We start from the raw sequence: 17,109 nt of genomic DNA on the forward strand, positions 1-17,109 counted from the left end.
GTTACATATGGCGGATTGAGGCAACCAATCAAAAATCGTCACTATATTTGCTAAACTCTTATTTAGGAACTTTACCTAGCAATGGTTCTATCCATCGCCACTGGGAGCGCCACAGGAAAATCTTTGCATCGACCAATAGGCTTTAGGTCTTATGTTGTTGGCAACACTTAATTTCGCACTTTCTTGGATTGGTATCTATCGTACGTTTGTCAGTTTGATTTTAAAAGTAAACAGTGATTTAAAGTCCACTGGCTACGTCTAGAAACGTGTAAACTCGTTATATGTACATTGAAACACCAGCTAACACCCTGAAAATTCCACGATTTACGTAAATATTAGTATTTATTCTAACTAATCAATACTCTATGTCGTTTATTTTAATTAAATAATAATACGAATTAAGGAAAAATGATTATTAATAGAGTGAATTTAATAAAATTTATTTTTTTTAAGAACACAAAGATCGGAATTGTTTCTTTGTACTAATATATTACGTTTTGACACAATTATTTTGACCAAATATCTATTCAAAATGATGAGTTACATGTTTACAATATTTGTTAAGTTTTGCTACTAAAATGTCTTATTATTGTGAAATCTTTATTATCATAAAATTTATCTGCTGGAAAGGATTGTATATTTCCTCTTGACTCTTGTTTGCAGGAAGTAACTTTTTGTAATTGGCTCTGATTGCTTGTTTAAACACCATGGGCAATTACACAAGCAAGCTGTTATTTTACACTAATGAAAGTCGAAAGGAATGCATTGAACATCAAGCAGTTATACAACAAGCAACTACAGAATATAAGATATGCACACCAATATTATCTGAGAAAAGAGTACTGAATGATCCACGTTCAATCTCAGTAGGAATTAGAAGAACTCCTATCGAAGTATAATTCTTCTTCATTAATTTAATGTTATAGAAATTTTTTTTTTTATAAACATTTATTTAATATGTTTTAATACAAAGTGCTTTAAAGATGTGTAAGTAATATATCTTAATATTTAAATAGGTCAAATTTACTCCAGTTGGAATAAGAAAAAATGTACCTAGTGCAATCCCAAAATATTTACAGAAAAAGCAATATCTTGAAACCGATATGGATGCTGTAATGCCACCTCTAACACCTGGGAAACATTCTGTACTAAAATCAAGAGACGATGATAAATCAGAATCTGTATGTTATTTACATTAACTTCTTTGCACATCTCTTTTACTAAACAAAATTGGAACATAGAGTATGGTTGATTAAGTATATGTACTCGGTTATTTTTTAAAGTTATTTAAGAGTTATAATATTCTTCAAATGGAATTTATTTCAAGAACTATATAATGAACAACAAAGTTATTATCAGGGTTAAGTAGGTTAATATATTTTTTTAACTAATTCAAGTTTAAAAAAAACTTAACGGCTTGTAAAATTTAGTTACATTAAAAGTTATACGAACAAAAAACTAACTCAATTAAAAGTTTAGATTAAATTAAGTTAAATTAAAAATTAATTTGGAAAGGCATTTATATTAAATTAGAAATTTATAATTTTTTAAAATTATAATATGCATCATCAAATTTTTAATATTTTAATATTTTGTAAATTAAGTTTGTATAAAATAACAAAGAAGTATTGTTTTTTATGTAGAAATGTACTTTTTTAATTTTCTTTTTTATAGATCTATATAAAGTTTTTTTATAAATCTATATTATTTAATTTATTAATTTTTTTTCTAAATTTTTAATTCAATCAAATAATATAGATATTTCTTAGGTTCACATCTTAAACATCCTAGGACTTACTCAATCATGATGTAACAGTATAATGTACATTTCAAATGAAGAAGCAGTAATTTTGTAATATTACAAGCACTAATTTTGCTTTTTATGTATTGCGTTTTAAATTAACTTTTAGTTTGATTACATTTGCCATTGAAGATGACTGCATTATATGATCAAAACATTTGACATGTTTGTTTATTAAACCATTGTTTATAACTAGCACTTTGACCTAGTTTGCTTATTAGCCCATGTTTCATAAATTATTGATTTCAAATCTTCATAGCACGGATTTTATATATTAATTTATATAGTATTTTTTATATATTATTTTATATAGTAATTTTTAATTATGTTATTATTTTATATAGTAATTTTTAAACAAATTTTTGTTTTAACTTAATATTCTTGATTGAAGTAATAAATTACTAGAATTCAAAATATATTTTAAATAAATGTAATGCTTATGATAAATTTATAATAAATTTTGTTGTGTATACATATAAGCTCATAAAATATTTTAAATAAAGAGAGAAGGGATAATGGAATACTATTTTTTATTCTTTTATTGCATATTCTTGTAGCTGACGTTTTCGAAACACTAATTATAAATCCTTTTTAGTTGAAATCTTTTAGAATTATAAAACTTTAAAATATAAAATACTTTTATGACCTAAGTGTGCCACATGGATATTGCTCACTCGAATTTACACCTCTTTTGTGTTGTGTGTAAATCTTATATAAAAGAGGTGTAAATCCGACCGGCTAATCTCCATGCGCTACAACTTAGGTAATGATAACGCCGACGTACTTAAATTTTGAAGTCTCATAACTTTGGAAGATCTTAACTAAGAAGAGTTTGTAACCGGTGTTTCGAAAATGTTTTCATATTAGCTACAAGAATATGTAATAAAAATAAGGATTCCAATTTAAAAAATTAAAGTCTATCTTGTCTTTCACATCATTCAAGGTCAATTGCATATACTCATGTAATGCATTACTAAATAATTTTTGTCTGAAACATTTTGTAAAATAACCACTTCCCTCGTTTTTAAATGGGGTGTACTGGTCATCTCAAACATCCTGTATACAGATGAAATATTAGTTTTATTAATATGCTTTGGCTGATCACTTTTGAGAAAGAAAAAGCTTAACTTGTAACTTTTTTTTTACAGAGTGAGGAAAATTATTCAACACCAAACGCTAATGTTATGAAGAGTTCAAAAGTAATTATGTCAATAGATAGGGAGCGCTTTGTAGTTTTGGGATTAGATCCTAGATCTCCAGCTGCAGATTTCGACAGAACTCCGATCTTAATGCCAAAGTCTCTCGCATTACTAAAGGCACGATCACAAGAAAATTTAAGTCGTAGAGGCAGTTACGAAACGGATATTTACAATTGGAATAACTCTCGTCAGGAAATCAGTACATCACTCAGTATTCCAGAAATACGGTCATTATCTGATACAATCACAGAAAGTGTGAAAAAGTTAGATATGGATGACCATGATGAACCACATAGTACATCTCAAAGTGATTCTGATTTAAGTATTTTTAAAAGTGGGCAGGAAATTACAGTTATTAAAAATCCAAAATATAAGGATGGAAAGAAAGAATCATTAATCTCGGACGAACAGACAGTTGCGATTGATAATGAAAATGATACAAATAAGCAGGATGATCATAAAAATATTGAATCTAATACAAAGGTAAGAGATGACGATAAAATCAAATTGTGGCATGATTCATTGTCATCGGAGGAAAGCGTATCAGGTAAGGAAGATGAGAAAGAGTTACCACGAGAAAAGGTACCGAGAGAAGATATAATTATAACATTTGATAACTCTACCACGACTAGTACCTCTTTAAAGCCAGTGAAAACGAAAGGAGATTTTCGAGGAAAGGCAGACATAAAAGGAAGAAAAAAGAATACTAAAGTAGATGTTAAGCTTAATGAGGAAAAAGTTTATATTTCTGAGACAAAACAAGGGACTGAGATTTATGAGGTAATTTACGCGATACCATAGTCCTAATTGCGCATCTACAAAATTTTATATTTGCAAGTATTTCTTTTTTTAGAATCGGACACCTCTGGGTAATCGATCTAACAATAGTCAAATGCAAAAACAGCCACAACAAACGTTGAGGAATAAAACTACTATTAGAACAATGATGCAACAAGAAAATACGCCACCGCAGTATAATGGAAAGACTAGAAATGGAAATCAATGGGATCAAAATTCCACGGTTCTTATTTAAGCAATATATTTAAAATTGATTTAGGATAACGATAGGTTAAAGATGATAATAAATAAATTTTTAGTTTAATATACTAAGTTTATTCGTTATTAACTAGTAAAATTATATTTAACGCAAATATGTACTTTTTTGAAATAAATAAGCAATTGTAAAATAAAATTATTATAAATGAAAGATTTTCAAAATGACATATTCAATATTTAAGTATTGTGTTTCTGCATTATCGTGCGAATTTGAGCTTTTGCCGTTTGAATCGAAGATTGAAGATCTTTGCTGGATTGTACCAAGGATATTACACTGAAAAGTACGTTTGAAACAAATTAGAATGTTGATTTAAGTATATTACCAAAAAGTTTGTGATCTAGAAGTTATACGAGACATCTCAAAAAGCAACTGCTCTTTCAGTACTTGTGTTATGACTTAGGGGCAGTCTACAATATGTGGGGTAAGCGTAAAGGTTGGAATTGGAATGAGAAATAAAAATTAATTTATTCGCTTAAGCCCATGCTCCAGTTCCTTACACCGGAGTACGTATCTTTACACTACTCTTCTTACGCCAAGCTTGCTCCACGTAAACGACCCCTTACAAATTATTTCATCCAGAATTGGGTAGTAATTAGTTAAATAATAAAGTTAAAAACTTTTAACTTTAAATGAATTGATTTTTAACTTCAACTAATTATTTTTTAAATACAAACTTTAATTTATTAACTTTTTCCCAAGTAAAAATTTACCCGTATAAAAGAAATAAATCGTAAAAGAAAAATACAGTCCTATATAAAAAAAGCAACGTTTTTTGTTCTTTCGCATAAACTTTATAAATAAAATATTAAATTTATTTGATGTGACTGTTTCGTTATTTAAAACATTCTAATTTTTAAAAATACGATATTCTAATTTAATATATGTACTTATATATGATGCTTTTTTCAAATTTAACTTTTAATTTAATTTTAACGCAACTATAAATTTATTTTAGCTATTAAAATTTTTTTAATTTATTTTAGTTAAAAAAGTATAACTTACCCAATTTTGGTTTCAAGATAATTTATCTTAATAAGTTAACCGTAAGTTACAAACATTGCAAAAAACAAAATCTCTTTGCATTTGTATTACACTTCTAAACTACGTTTTGAGACTTCCCGTATACTTATGTTGAGGGCACGTACCTTGGATTTTTTATAACTATCTTCTTTTTCTCATTATGAGACTTTTCGAGTAACTTGATTGTGATTCCACTTTCTACCTTCTTTATATTACAAAATACGTTCGTCTTTTCAGTGGAATTTAATCTCGCGATATTTCTAGTGTCTATTAATCGTGGCCGAATAATTTTGATCTTATTGTTGGTACAGTGTCCTTTGTAATTTTTCCGTTTACACACATTTGAGTCGAGATTTTTATTTGCTTGCTGAATTCCCGTCTGTATTATTGCCTCGGTCGACTGATACGGTGCCGGATATGATTCTGAACTAGACGCGATGCCACTATTATAATCATCCTTCCAATTTATTGGCAAACGGGGTTCGGACACAGGTCGCGGATCTATGCTTTGAGGTATTCCATTACAAATAGAAGACAATGTTTCTCCAGGATAACAGTGCTTAATCCGTTCCTCAGTGAGAGGCAAAGCAGGGGTTTTCTTTCTTCTATGATATTGTTCTCTGTAATTAAATATTTATAACATATAAGAATGTATGATAACGAGAAAAAGAATATAGTTCCTATAAAAAAATCTAAGAAATGTGCTAATATACGTGTACAAGAAATCTCAAAATATAGCTTTAAAGTGTAATATAAATGCAAATGGATTTTAATTGTTTTTACAATATTTGTATATTAAGATTAAATTATTAATATAAAATATGATAAAACCAAAGTTGAGTAAGTTATTATACTCTACTAAAATAAGTTAAAATCTTAATAGCTAAAATAAATTTAGTTACGTTAAGATTGAATTAAAAGTTAATTTTAAAAAAAGTATACAGCACATTGCATTATTGCATTTAATAACATTTAGATACATTTAATAATAACATCAAGCTTTACCTTGGAATAAATTTATCTACTTTTGGATTCGCTGATTCCTGTTGAATTCTTTTTATCTGCGTCGCCACATCTTTACGACGTTGTATAAGTTTTGCTTTCGTCTCCTCTATAGTTTCTAACTCTGGGACATAACAAACATGCAGAATTCCGCCAAAAAAGTTTTTATTGTCAATCGAGCGCTTCGCTATTCTGTGTAGGAAATAAATCACAATTTAAATAATTGGATTTTAATCACAGATTTTCTTACATGTTATATTACATATCTCTTTGGAACAATAAACAAAAATACATACCTTGCACTCTGAATGTGTGCATAATGTATATGATACGTTTCTGTAAATTCCTCTGAAGGATATTCAGTCACTAACTGAATTGCTTTCACACTTCCATATGGATAAATGAGTTTTTTTATCTCTTCCCCTAATTGCAATTGTGGTACTCCGCATAATAGCAAATGCTGTGATTCATCATTAATTGTGTAAACCTGTTACACAGAGCTAATTCGTCAAGGAAATAATATGTGAACACTTATTGTATGTGTTCTTGATGATAATGTAAGATATAACTTCAACAATAATATAACTTTGAATATCATTAAATGATAAAACACACAAAGTAAAAATATTTTAAGTGGTCAAAGTCATAATAAGACATACAAATCAAACGTAACAATATTCAATCATTTTTACATTTCTTTAACATTTTAGCATTTTTAGTATTCGTCTCCTGTTAATAAATATGTAAAAAATGTTTTATACTGTTTTTCCTTATTTATTTTCCATTATTTTTAATAATTATCTTTAAAATTTATAGTATTTTTTTATTATCATCCATACTAAAACATATTCAATATTTCACTAATTTTCCCACTTCAACGATTTATTTTAGCAACTTATTTTTAGGGAAGTAAAGTGATCTGAACAGAACAGTAGAGTTAAATAAAATCATTTCAACAACAATTTTAATTTTCACTTGGTTTCTGAAGTCAGTCATATTCTATTAACAAATTCTATCTCATTTCTGTTAGTATGTGGCATTAGAATTTATAGCAAGTACTTTGCCAAATCTGTTTTTCACAAATTTGACTGTCTAGACATATATTTACTTAATCTAGTACTGTGAAATAGTAAATTAATCCTAATTAATGTAAGATGGAAATTAATCCTAATTAGAGTAAGATGGAAATTTGATTTTACAGTAGGATACAAGTCTTCAACGCTACCTTGACTGCTGTCAATTTTTTTCCTTGCCTGTAAAGTGGTCTAGTATGACACAATTTTTGCTGCATATGATGCGGCATGTGTGTCAACGTGCACTTTTCTGTCATATTTCTTCAATAATATTCCTTCGTCCTCCTTATCTGTAACAATGAAAACAATAATAAAGGGTAAAAGAAATTAAAAAGGATAAAAAAAAATATTAAAAATAGTAATATTAAATATTAACATTAATACTAAATGATACTAAATATAGGAATATCGCGACAATAATTTTCTTTTGTGATTGCAATTGAATTATGTGTGTTGACGAATATCTGCATTAAAACCAATATTCATAGTCGATTCTATATTTAAGAACGTCTTAAGTATCATCTTGAAGATGTCAATCAATCAGAAAGCCGTATTAGCATCTTAAAACTCAAGACGATCTTGAAATAAGAATCGACTATGAATATCGACCTAAGGAAATAAAAGCTCAACATTTAATTGCAAAAGAATATAAAACAAGCATCGCGTTACAAACACTCACTTTATCTTTTTTACCCCTCGGTCGTGAGCATTACCAAGAGAAGATTTGAATAGGTTAGGTTAGGATTTCTTTTCTCCACATAACGCGATGACTTACATTACACCCCTTATCACCATATAAATACAAATAAGACCGTAAAGAAGCGTTAACGAGAAATTGTGCTTTTACACATTCTAGTGACAATACCGTGTACTAAGCTGATATATATGTGTGCGTGCGTGCGTGCGTGTGTGTGTGTGTGTGTATATGTATATATGTTCCGACATAGAGACTGGAGAGAGCATTGCGGTGGTGGGAGGTCCAAAATGACCACTACCAGAAATAAACTTAAAGGAGGTTAATTCAAATCAAATTTCAGCTATTGTATTGTAATAATCGTCTTTCAAAGTATCATAAATAAAGATTAAAAAACTTATTTGAAATTACAAACATTCCGTGTCTTTAAGATGATGTAACGAAATCACAGTCATGGGAAACACGTTACACTGAATGTTACACTTCACGAGTAAAACCAAAATCAAATATAGAACGTTGAAAAGAAGCAAATAAAAGATACAAAATTCTTTAAATTGGCTTTACAAAATTGAAAATTCTTTTACAAGTTTAAATCAATACACAAAAATAAATAATGGAACTCGACTTAAGCTTAAAAGCAAACAATTTGTAGATGACCTATAGTTTTAATTTTTTGTTTTTAAGTTTAAATTGAAAACTTAAATTTAAGCTTAAATTAACTATTTATTCCTATGCATATACTTTAAACTGCTTTAAACATAAGAATTTTTAATTTTGTAAAACTCATTTAGAGAATTTCATGCATTTTAATCAAAAGTGCAATTAAGTATAGCAAAATTTATAGCCATATAATTCATTAAACATTTCTCTTCATCAAAACTCAAACAGTAAAAAATTGTCTATTCCTTTCATGTTAAGGCTCCTGACTCCTCAGCCGAGAACTTCGCGTTGACGGTAGCGACATTTCGTCGCGGACAAAATTAGAACTAATACACGTGAAACGTGACAGATTGACGATGAAATGTTATCGTGCATGTCATTTTGTTATTATGTGTTTCATTGTAAAAACATGACTTGTCTCGTATTTACCAAATTCGTAAAAATGGACCGCGAGTAAAGTTTCTTTGAATTTTATACATAAAAGTACATTTTTCACTCCTTTTAATAGCTATCCGTGTGTTTTCCTATCTGAATAGACGTCACTTTACGTGCTTTTTACGACTATTTACTGACTGCTAGGCGAAAAAAGGATAGTCGTGACCGATATTTAGAAGTGTTTTAAAGCCATCTGATTAGTCTGTTTTATCCAAATTGGCATTATTTAGAAATGGCATGTCGGACAAAATTATGTGCCCATGTGTTTTCCTGTTTCAATTGCTTCACTTTACATGCTTTTTACAACTATTTACTGATTGTTAGGCGGAAAAAGGATAGTCGTGACCGATATTTAGAAGTGTTTTAAAGTCATCTGCTTAGTTTGTTTGATCCAAATTGGCTTTATTTACAAATGGCATGTCGGACAAAATTACGTGTCATTTCACGCAATTTCTCGCTTCTGACGTCACGACTTCAATATGGCCGCGGCGAGTACTCAGGAGCCTTAACAAAAGTACTATAGACAATACTAGATCAGAAATATAACTTTCTTTTGTGTCAAATAAGAAATTAATAATTCTTTATGTTAAAATATTTGAAGAATTGTCTATTAAATTAATTAAAGGTGAAGTTATCCTAAACATTAAGCAATTTAATTTATATATATATACACATATGCTGAAATTTAAAAATTGTGTCAATTTTAAAATGATAAAAATGTATTAATTACTTGTACACATATAAAATATTATAAACTTTGTAATATACCTATTATAAACCATGACTGAATGTGAATAAATAAGTATAGACACTATTCCACGTTTTTCAACAGTTTTAATTAAAAAGATAACAATATGACTGTAACAACGCTGATAAAATAGAAATTGTACAATTGAGGGTTGTTTAAAAAGTTCTGCAAATATGAATATATAGATAGAAAAGGAGGTTGTGTGGATTGGTGGAGATACCAATGAGAATTACATGAGATACTATGATATCTCGTATAATTCCTGTTGAATTCTAAGATCAATCGTTAAAATTACTTTGTTACAATCTATTTAGACATTCTAGGATGATTACTAGTCATTACTAGTGTTCACTGCGTTTTTATAAAAGCTGAATTTTAGCAGGTAACAAAATTTTTGCAAGTATATACTCTTTAGTAATTTTGGAAAGTATGTTAGATATTAATTTTTTAGTCTCTGTTTACAATAAGTATAGTAAATCTTAAGCCATAAGAAATTGATCAATCAGTTAAGGAGAATAATCGATTATAATTAATCAATATTTCATGACTTAAGATATTACACCTATTGTAGATCGGAACTTAATTTTAATCTAGTTTGAAGGCCTTGAATTTGGTTTTCAAATAATATAATTTAATGTGTGACGTAATGTATAAATTTGGCATATAAAATTATATTATGTATGGGCTTGATGGTCACGCGCTCTTTGCATTATGAATGTTATGATCGTTCTTGTAACTTTATAATTTCATAGTGGACATTGCATAACGCTTACTAGTAAAAAAATTATTTTAAAAAATTTTCTTTTCAAATATATATTTTTAAAAAGTGTTCTTAATACCTTATTTTGCGGCATTTATTAGTAAGAGCTGCAAAGAATCATTAATTTGTGATTTTTTATAATTAATGTCTTTTTATTATATTAGTTATTAATATGCCATGATCTTTTTTCTATCTCACAAACGCATCCTTTTTTCCCTCTTCAGTAAATTGTAAGTTACGTTCATTCTGCATACTCGAAGAACTATCTATAGGGTAATTGGTAAAACTGTATAGCTAATAAACTGATGTTCATAAGGATTACGGCACGTTAATATTTATCGAATTATTTTAAAAAAATGAATTTCACTACTCCCTTCTCTTCTCTAAATAAAAAGAAAAGTTATTTGGAATATCTTGTAAGAATAAAATAAAATTTCTCCGATGTTATGATAAAAGATGACTAAAATCATACAAATAACTTTTCTATTTAACTATATATTCATTCATAAAACTTTTTAAACACTCTTCGTATTAATATTACTAGTATTATACATCTGCAGCTTCTTTCCTACGTCAAGTGAAACATTGCTATTACATTTATCTCATAGATACGTGTCTTATAGCGTCGCCAGTGCAATAGGATCATCTTCGTCGATCTGGTAATCCAGAAAATCCATCCGGATTTGCTGATGCTTCTGTTTGTGCGCCTTCAACGAGTTGGGCTGTGTAAAAGTTCGTTGACAAATGTCGCAAACGTACGGTCGTACGCCCGAATGCGTGCGTTCGTGGCGAATAATGTGACTCTGATGATGAAACCTCTTGCCACAAACCCGGCATACGTATGGACGTTCGTTCGTGTGTGTTCTACTGTGAGTCTTCAGATCGAATCTCTTGAAGAAAGACTTGCCGCAATGCAAGCAAACATGATTGCGCTGCTTTAAGTGATCCCTCTTTACATGCTCCTGTATAAGACATATGTCATATTTATGATATATATGTACAGAGTAACACATCTTCAACATCTATCTTAAATATTATAAGACCGATGCACTTAAATATAAAAATTCAAACAAAAATTTGCAATTACAACTTTTATATTTGTCATTAAAAAAACAGTAAAGTGTTCAAATACCGAAGACGAGCAAATTAAAGGATGTTAAATTATAAATTCAAACATTTAAAATGTTAATTTAATAATAATCATATAGCAAAACTAGTTTCGATTTTATTCCATCTTTTTCAAATGTAATACACTAAAATTAATTAATATAACCTTGGTCGGTTAATTAATGTACTAAAGCGATTCGAATAAACATTCAGAACGTTAAAAGTTAAACAAATGTAGCTTAAAAAAAAATATACAATATACGCAATCATGAAATAAAACTGTAAATATAAATCGAATATAATTAAAAATGAAAATTATTTTCTGGAGTTTTAAAAATAAAACGAGTGTAAAAATTGATAATGCCATAATAAACAATAAATTAGCAAAAAAATTATTTAATTTCCGCGAGGAAAATATCTCCAAATCAATACTATTTTGTTTCGGATTAAAATTTCCAAAATTTTAAGATTATTATGTTTTTACACAAAACAATATATTTTTTTCTTAATCGCTTCTTATCGTTATTTTGCACGCAAAAAGTCTATGTAATATCCTAAAAAACTGAATAATTTACAAGATACTTTATATTTTACCCTACATTACATTTAAAAATTATGAAAATTATGAAAAATTAATAAAATATTTTTCAAAGATTTTACCTTAATATATAGAAAAGTGATAAGAATGATAATTCTATTTTTTGCTCATTATTACATCAATGTCTCTGATTATGCAATTCTACTTTTAATATAAATTATCAGTGTTTTAAACAACTTCAAATTATTCATACTCTATTCTTATGTTTAAGAACGTCATCTTAAAGATGTCATCGATCAATCAGAGAGCCGTATTAGCATCTTAAAACATTACTTAAGACAATCTTAAAATAAGAATCGATTATGAATATCGGCCTAAAGAAATAAAAGCTTAACATTAAATGTGCGGTGGTGGGAGTATAATCCGAATAGACCTATAGTCCAAAATGGCCACTACCGGAAATAAACTGAAGGAGATTAATTCAAATTGAATTTCAGCTATTATTGTATTGTAATAATTTTCTTTCAAAGTATCATAAATAAATATTAACTTAATTAACATATTAACTGACCCAACTTTGGTTAATAGTAATTATAATCCACGAAATTCTTAATGTAGTAGCATAATAATTTATATACTGGATAATAATTTATATATTGATAAACTTACGTTTACTTGTGACAAGGTGCTATAGACCTTCGGACAAATCTCGCAAACAAACTTTTGAGGACCGATTGAGCTATGATTGTTTGTGATATGTTTGTTCAAGGTAGATTTCCAGGCAAAAGACATCCCACAATCTTTACAATGAAATTTTTGCTGATCGGTAAAATGTATTCCAATATGTTGTTTATAATTGTACGCCGTCGAGAATGCTTTCTTGCATACTGAACATTGGAACTTTTTTAAAATTGTTTTTGGTTTTTTCAATTCTTTCACTGTTCTGATACAATTCTTATTACTTGTACTTTCAATAGTCGTTACGTCTGTAGGCAGACGATTACTGTCATCTATATATCTTTCAATATTTTCTATGTCTCGATTGCTACTTATATTTTCTTCCGACACATTATTCTCGACGTACGTGAAGAAATCTGATTTACTTTTGGGACAATCAGTTATTTTATTACTATCTTGCAAAATGTTTGAACAATCTTTGAAATTATTAACTTGTAGGAAATCTTGATTTGCTTCCTGCTCAACTTGAGAATCCTGCAATAATTCCAACAGGTGTTCACCGTCATTTTGAATCAAACGTACCATCGAGAGTTCTTTGTAACTTGAGGATTCTATGCCGATATCAGCAACTTCCACAAATTCTAAAAATTTTTCATTACAATTTTCGTAATTCAGTTTTTCAAATGCTTCCAGATTAGTTTCGACGTATTTGTCAAAATCTACATGCGATTCGTTTTCCAGTAATTCCAAGTTTCCGGAATTGTAGACCTGCATACTTTTATCTTGCATGTTATTTACACATTCGTTATCCTTTAAATTTTGTTTAAAATGTTCAGATTCATCATGGCTTAGGATAACACAATTTTTTTCCTCTCTATGAAAATCAAATTGCGTATAATTAAATTCGTTATTTATATCGACAAGACCGTCCAGAGCTTGTTGATGTTCTATCTGATCACTCTTCTCATTTTCTTTCAAATTTGAATTGATTTTTGGACTATCTCTAAAGGTATTTGGTGAATTTTCCATTGTATCTTCCAAATTTTTTGTACACGAAGCATTCTGCATTTTTTCTACCAAATTGCTTATTATAAATTCATAGAATTGTTGACCAGTCTCTGTCTGTACTAAACGCAACATTGGTTCCTCATTGTTTAATATTGTGTTACCAGTACTAAAATTTTCTAAATTCTCCTCATTGTGCAGTAAGCTCTCCTGATTTTGCACAGCATTGGCAATACATGTTACTTCATTAGCAGAGACATTTTCAGAATGATGAGACTTAACGATGTGACTAAGATTCACACTAGCTGAATTGCTGTTATTACAATATCGAGGTTCATCAAATTTTAACATTCCTGAATTGGAGAGTTCTATATACAATTGATTGTCATCGTCACTTAATAGCTTATTACATTTTCTATTTTCACTAATTTCTTTACTTATTTGTTTATGCAAAAATTTTTGGTCCGTCGAAATGTCAGTGGAATTACAGGTTTCTACTAAATTTGTTTCCATATTTAATGAATTTCTCACATTACTTATAGAAGATTCTTTACAAGTCTCTTGGGACATACATATATTTAAGTTGCTTGATCTTAAAATGTTTTCATTATTTCGAGTTTCTGAATCAGCACTAGGTTCTTTATCTCGAGGTAGGAAAGTAAAATTGTCTTTATCCAATTGATGTAAATAAGTTATATTGCCCCTTGATTGTATTTGTTCTTGATTATTAACTGTATCTTGAGAAGAACTTGAAGTAACAGTGTTATTCTTCGACAAATCGGTAGATCCAAGTCTTTCTTCAATTTCAGCAAAATGATTTTGTGACAATCGATTTGTACTCTCATTTTCTGCTAAATTACTTTCTTCAAACTTTTTATATATTTTATGTTAGAAATTTATATTCAAATTATTATGACTAAATCTAAAATATCAGGTATTTACCTGCTTTGTTGTGACATAAATAATATTCTCGAATAAACACGCTTTACTGTCCACATCAACATCGCGTTGATCAGAAATTATTTCATCTTTTGTATTTGAATCTGTAGCAGCACTCTGGTTAATATATTTTGCTTCCATATAAGATGTCTCATGAAATCTATTTTTTATGTTATTATCTATTGTCTGAAAAATTCACAATGATATATGAAAATTGGATGTATTTAATGAAAAATATTATAAATGTAGCAAAGGTTAAAACATAATCAGAGTCTCATATTATTAGCATTAATGTATAATACAAGATTGTATATATATTAATGTCTTGCATTATACATTAATCTTGTATAATATAAGATTAATGTATAATGCAAGTTAATATATTTTTTAAAAATTAAATTAAAATTAATAGCGTTTATAAAATTAATTTAGTTACAAGTTGCAGAAACAAAAAACTAAATTAAAAATTGTGTTAAAATAAAATTAAAAGTTAATATCGAAAAGCGTTACTTGTATTAATATAGAATATAGCAATTTTTTTTAAATTAGATTATTCTGAATAAATAATAAATCATCAAATAAATTATTTTATTTGTAAATTAAGTTTATACAAAATAAAGTTATAAAACAAAAGGTTTTTATGAAAAGATATTTTTTTCACAAAAATAATAAATGTGTTAGACTCTCGAAATTGTCAAAAATTGAACTTTAAAGAGCTAATGAAAGTGCACGCGCGGTTAGTGCGTAGCAATTTTCTTTTAATCAATTTCTTCAATTACATGAACATTTCAACCCCACTTTGGATCATCCTCAGCATGACAATATAATTTTCCAATAGTAATATCCATGGCAAGATTAAAAAGAAACTCTTAGAATCCATAATGTTGCATTGGCACATGATTGAAAGTGACAAAAAAATTCTTTGAAAGCCATTATGCAGCCACACTAATTGATAGAAATTACGAACTCAATGTGACATAATGTAAGTGACCAATATGAATCAGTCTAGTCATTCTTTAAGCAACAAATTATTAGTCCTTTAAAGTTCAATCTTTGATATTTTTTTACATAAATCAATTTTTACTTTCAGAAAAATTTAATAAATTAAAATTTAAGTGTTTTAAAAATAATTAGTTATTGTTAAAAATTAGAAATTAACTAGATTATTAGTTATTAATTTTATAATTTAACATTTAACTGTTTGACTAATTACTTCTCAATCCTATAATATAAGACTAATAAAGTATTAATAAAACTAAAACAATATAATGATTCACCTTAGTTTCTTTCAATGCACAATTGTTGATTTGTAATTTATTACTAATAAGACTAGAATTATAATACTGTTGCATAACTTCCTTTGGCATTCCATGTATCATTTGCTTATGTCTTGCTAGTGAGGACATTTGTGTGAAGCTCTTATCACAAATTGAACACAAGTACGGTTTAATTCCTATATGTGTGAAATAAATAAAATAAAGAGTAAACTTGTAAAGCTTTCAGATTATCAAATTTACTTGCATTTTGTAAATAATTCTTATTTTATGTCTTACTTATATTTCAATATGATGCATTTATATTAGATGCACTTGGTATCTCACCCGTATGCATTCTACAGTGTCTTATAAGATTTGATATGTGACTGAACTTCCTGCCACAGATCTCGCAGATGTGAAAATTTGTTCCCAAATGAATGTTCAAATGGGTGCGCAAGTCCGCCTTGCGAAAGAAACCCTTTCCGCATATCTGGCATATTTGGGATCTTTCTCCCAGATGCAAACTCCGATGGTGATAGTCCAATTGCGAGGCACGATCAAAGATCGAGTCACATTGAGGGCACTTAAAAGTTTTCAGCATATTGACGAACCTCTGCGATTCTGCTGATAAACACGAATCAATGAAATTCCGCGCAATTTTTCCAAACCAGTAACAATTGTGCATTTTTTTTCCAAAATAATGTAGAGGTATCACAATCAAACGTTTACCTGGATTTATTTCTCGTAAGTTTGCAATAACCTGTTTGTCAATTAACGTGTTTATTTCTATAAAATGATATTCTCAACACGAGAGAAGTTTGAGTTTTGACGAAATTATCTTAGTGAATACTCAGATACGCAAAAAAAAGTTTTACTCTTGTAATAGTCTTAATATCAATACGAAAACTCTGCACAATGCTCCACTTCTAACCTCAAAAGTAATGTAATCAAAACATTTTTGGGATATTTTTAATATTTACTAGTTGACACTAGAATCCCTAGAAGAGTAAAAAATCTGAACATTGAATTCCGTGATTGGTTGCACGTGACCACGTGACTTGCTCCCACAAAGTGACAGCACCAATACGGAACCCTGTTTAAAGCCTCATTCAGGCTTGCTGTTTGTTGCGTGCTGTC

At 28.6% G+C, this 17,109-nt stretch overlaps 3 protein-coding genes across 4 annotated transcripts; 1 reads left to right on the top strand and 2 right to left on the bottom strand.

Moving 5' to 3' along the window:
• Positions 1–191: 191 nt before the first annotated feature.
• On the top strand, positions 192–4,207 carry LOC105198844. Its single transcript, XM_011165686.3, has 5 exons — positions 192–328; positions 664–893; positions 1,017–1,181; positions 2,950–3,780; positions 3,854–4,207. Exons 2-5 carry the CDS (start codon positions 708–710, stop codon positions 4,031–4,033), a joined length of 1,362 nt encoding a protein of 453 aa, XP_011163988.1. The 5' UTR covers positions 192–328; positions 664–707; the 3' UTR covers positions 4,034–4,207.
• On the bottom strand, positions 4,091–11,179 carry LOC105198845 (RNA-binding protein 48). 2 transcript variants are annotated; one of them, XM_039457725.1, is made up of 6 exons: positions 11,045–11,179; positions 7,305–7,442; positions 6,376–6,566; positions 6,083–6,271; positions 5,203–5,697; positions 4,091–4,330 (listed from the first exon to the last, which is right to left on the bottom strand). In XM_039457725.1, exons 2-6 carry the CDS (start codon positions 7,407–7,409, stop codon positions 4,234–4,236), a joined length of 1,077 nt encoding a protein of 358 aa, XP_039313659.1. In that variant the 5' UTR covers positions 7,410–7,442; positions 11,045–11,179; the 3' UTR covers positions 4,091–4,233. The 2 variants fall into 2 exon arrangements, with proteins under 2 accessions (XP_039313659.1, XP_011163989.1); XM_011165687.3 differs by lacking the exon at positions 11,045–11,179 and adding an exon at positions 7,832–8,381.
• LOC105198842 (asparagine-rich zinc finger protein AZF1) lies at positions 9,756–16,942 on the bottom strand. The gene is made up of 6 exons (XM_011165684.3): positions 16,702–16,942; positions 16,318–16,593; positions 15,994–16,169; positions 14,720–14,902; positions 12,764–14,647; positions 9,756–11,411 (listed from the first exon to the last, which is right to left on the bottom strand). The coding sequence occupies exons 2-6, from the start codon at positions 16,571–16,573 to the stop codon at positions 11,067–11,069; spliced, it is 2,844 nt and encodes a 947-aa protein (XP_011163986.1). The 5' UTR covers positions 16,574–16,593; positions 16,702–16,942; the 3' UTR covers positions 9,756–11,066.
• Between the last annotated feature and the right edge of the window lie 167 nt (positions 16,943–17,109).

This window comes from Solenopsis invicta, chromosome 15 (assembly GCF_016802725.1).
Source record: "Solenopsis invicta isolate M01_SB chromosome 15, UNIL_Sinv_3.0, whole genome shotgun sequence".
Lineage (NCBI taxonomy): Eukaryota > Metazoa > Arthropoda > Insecta > Hymenoptera > Formicidae > Solenopsis > Solenopsis invicta.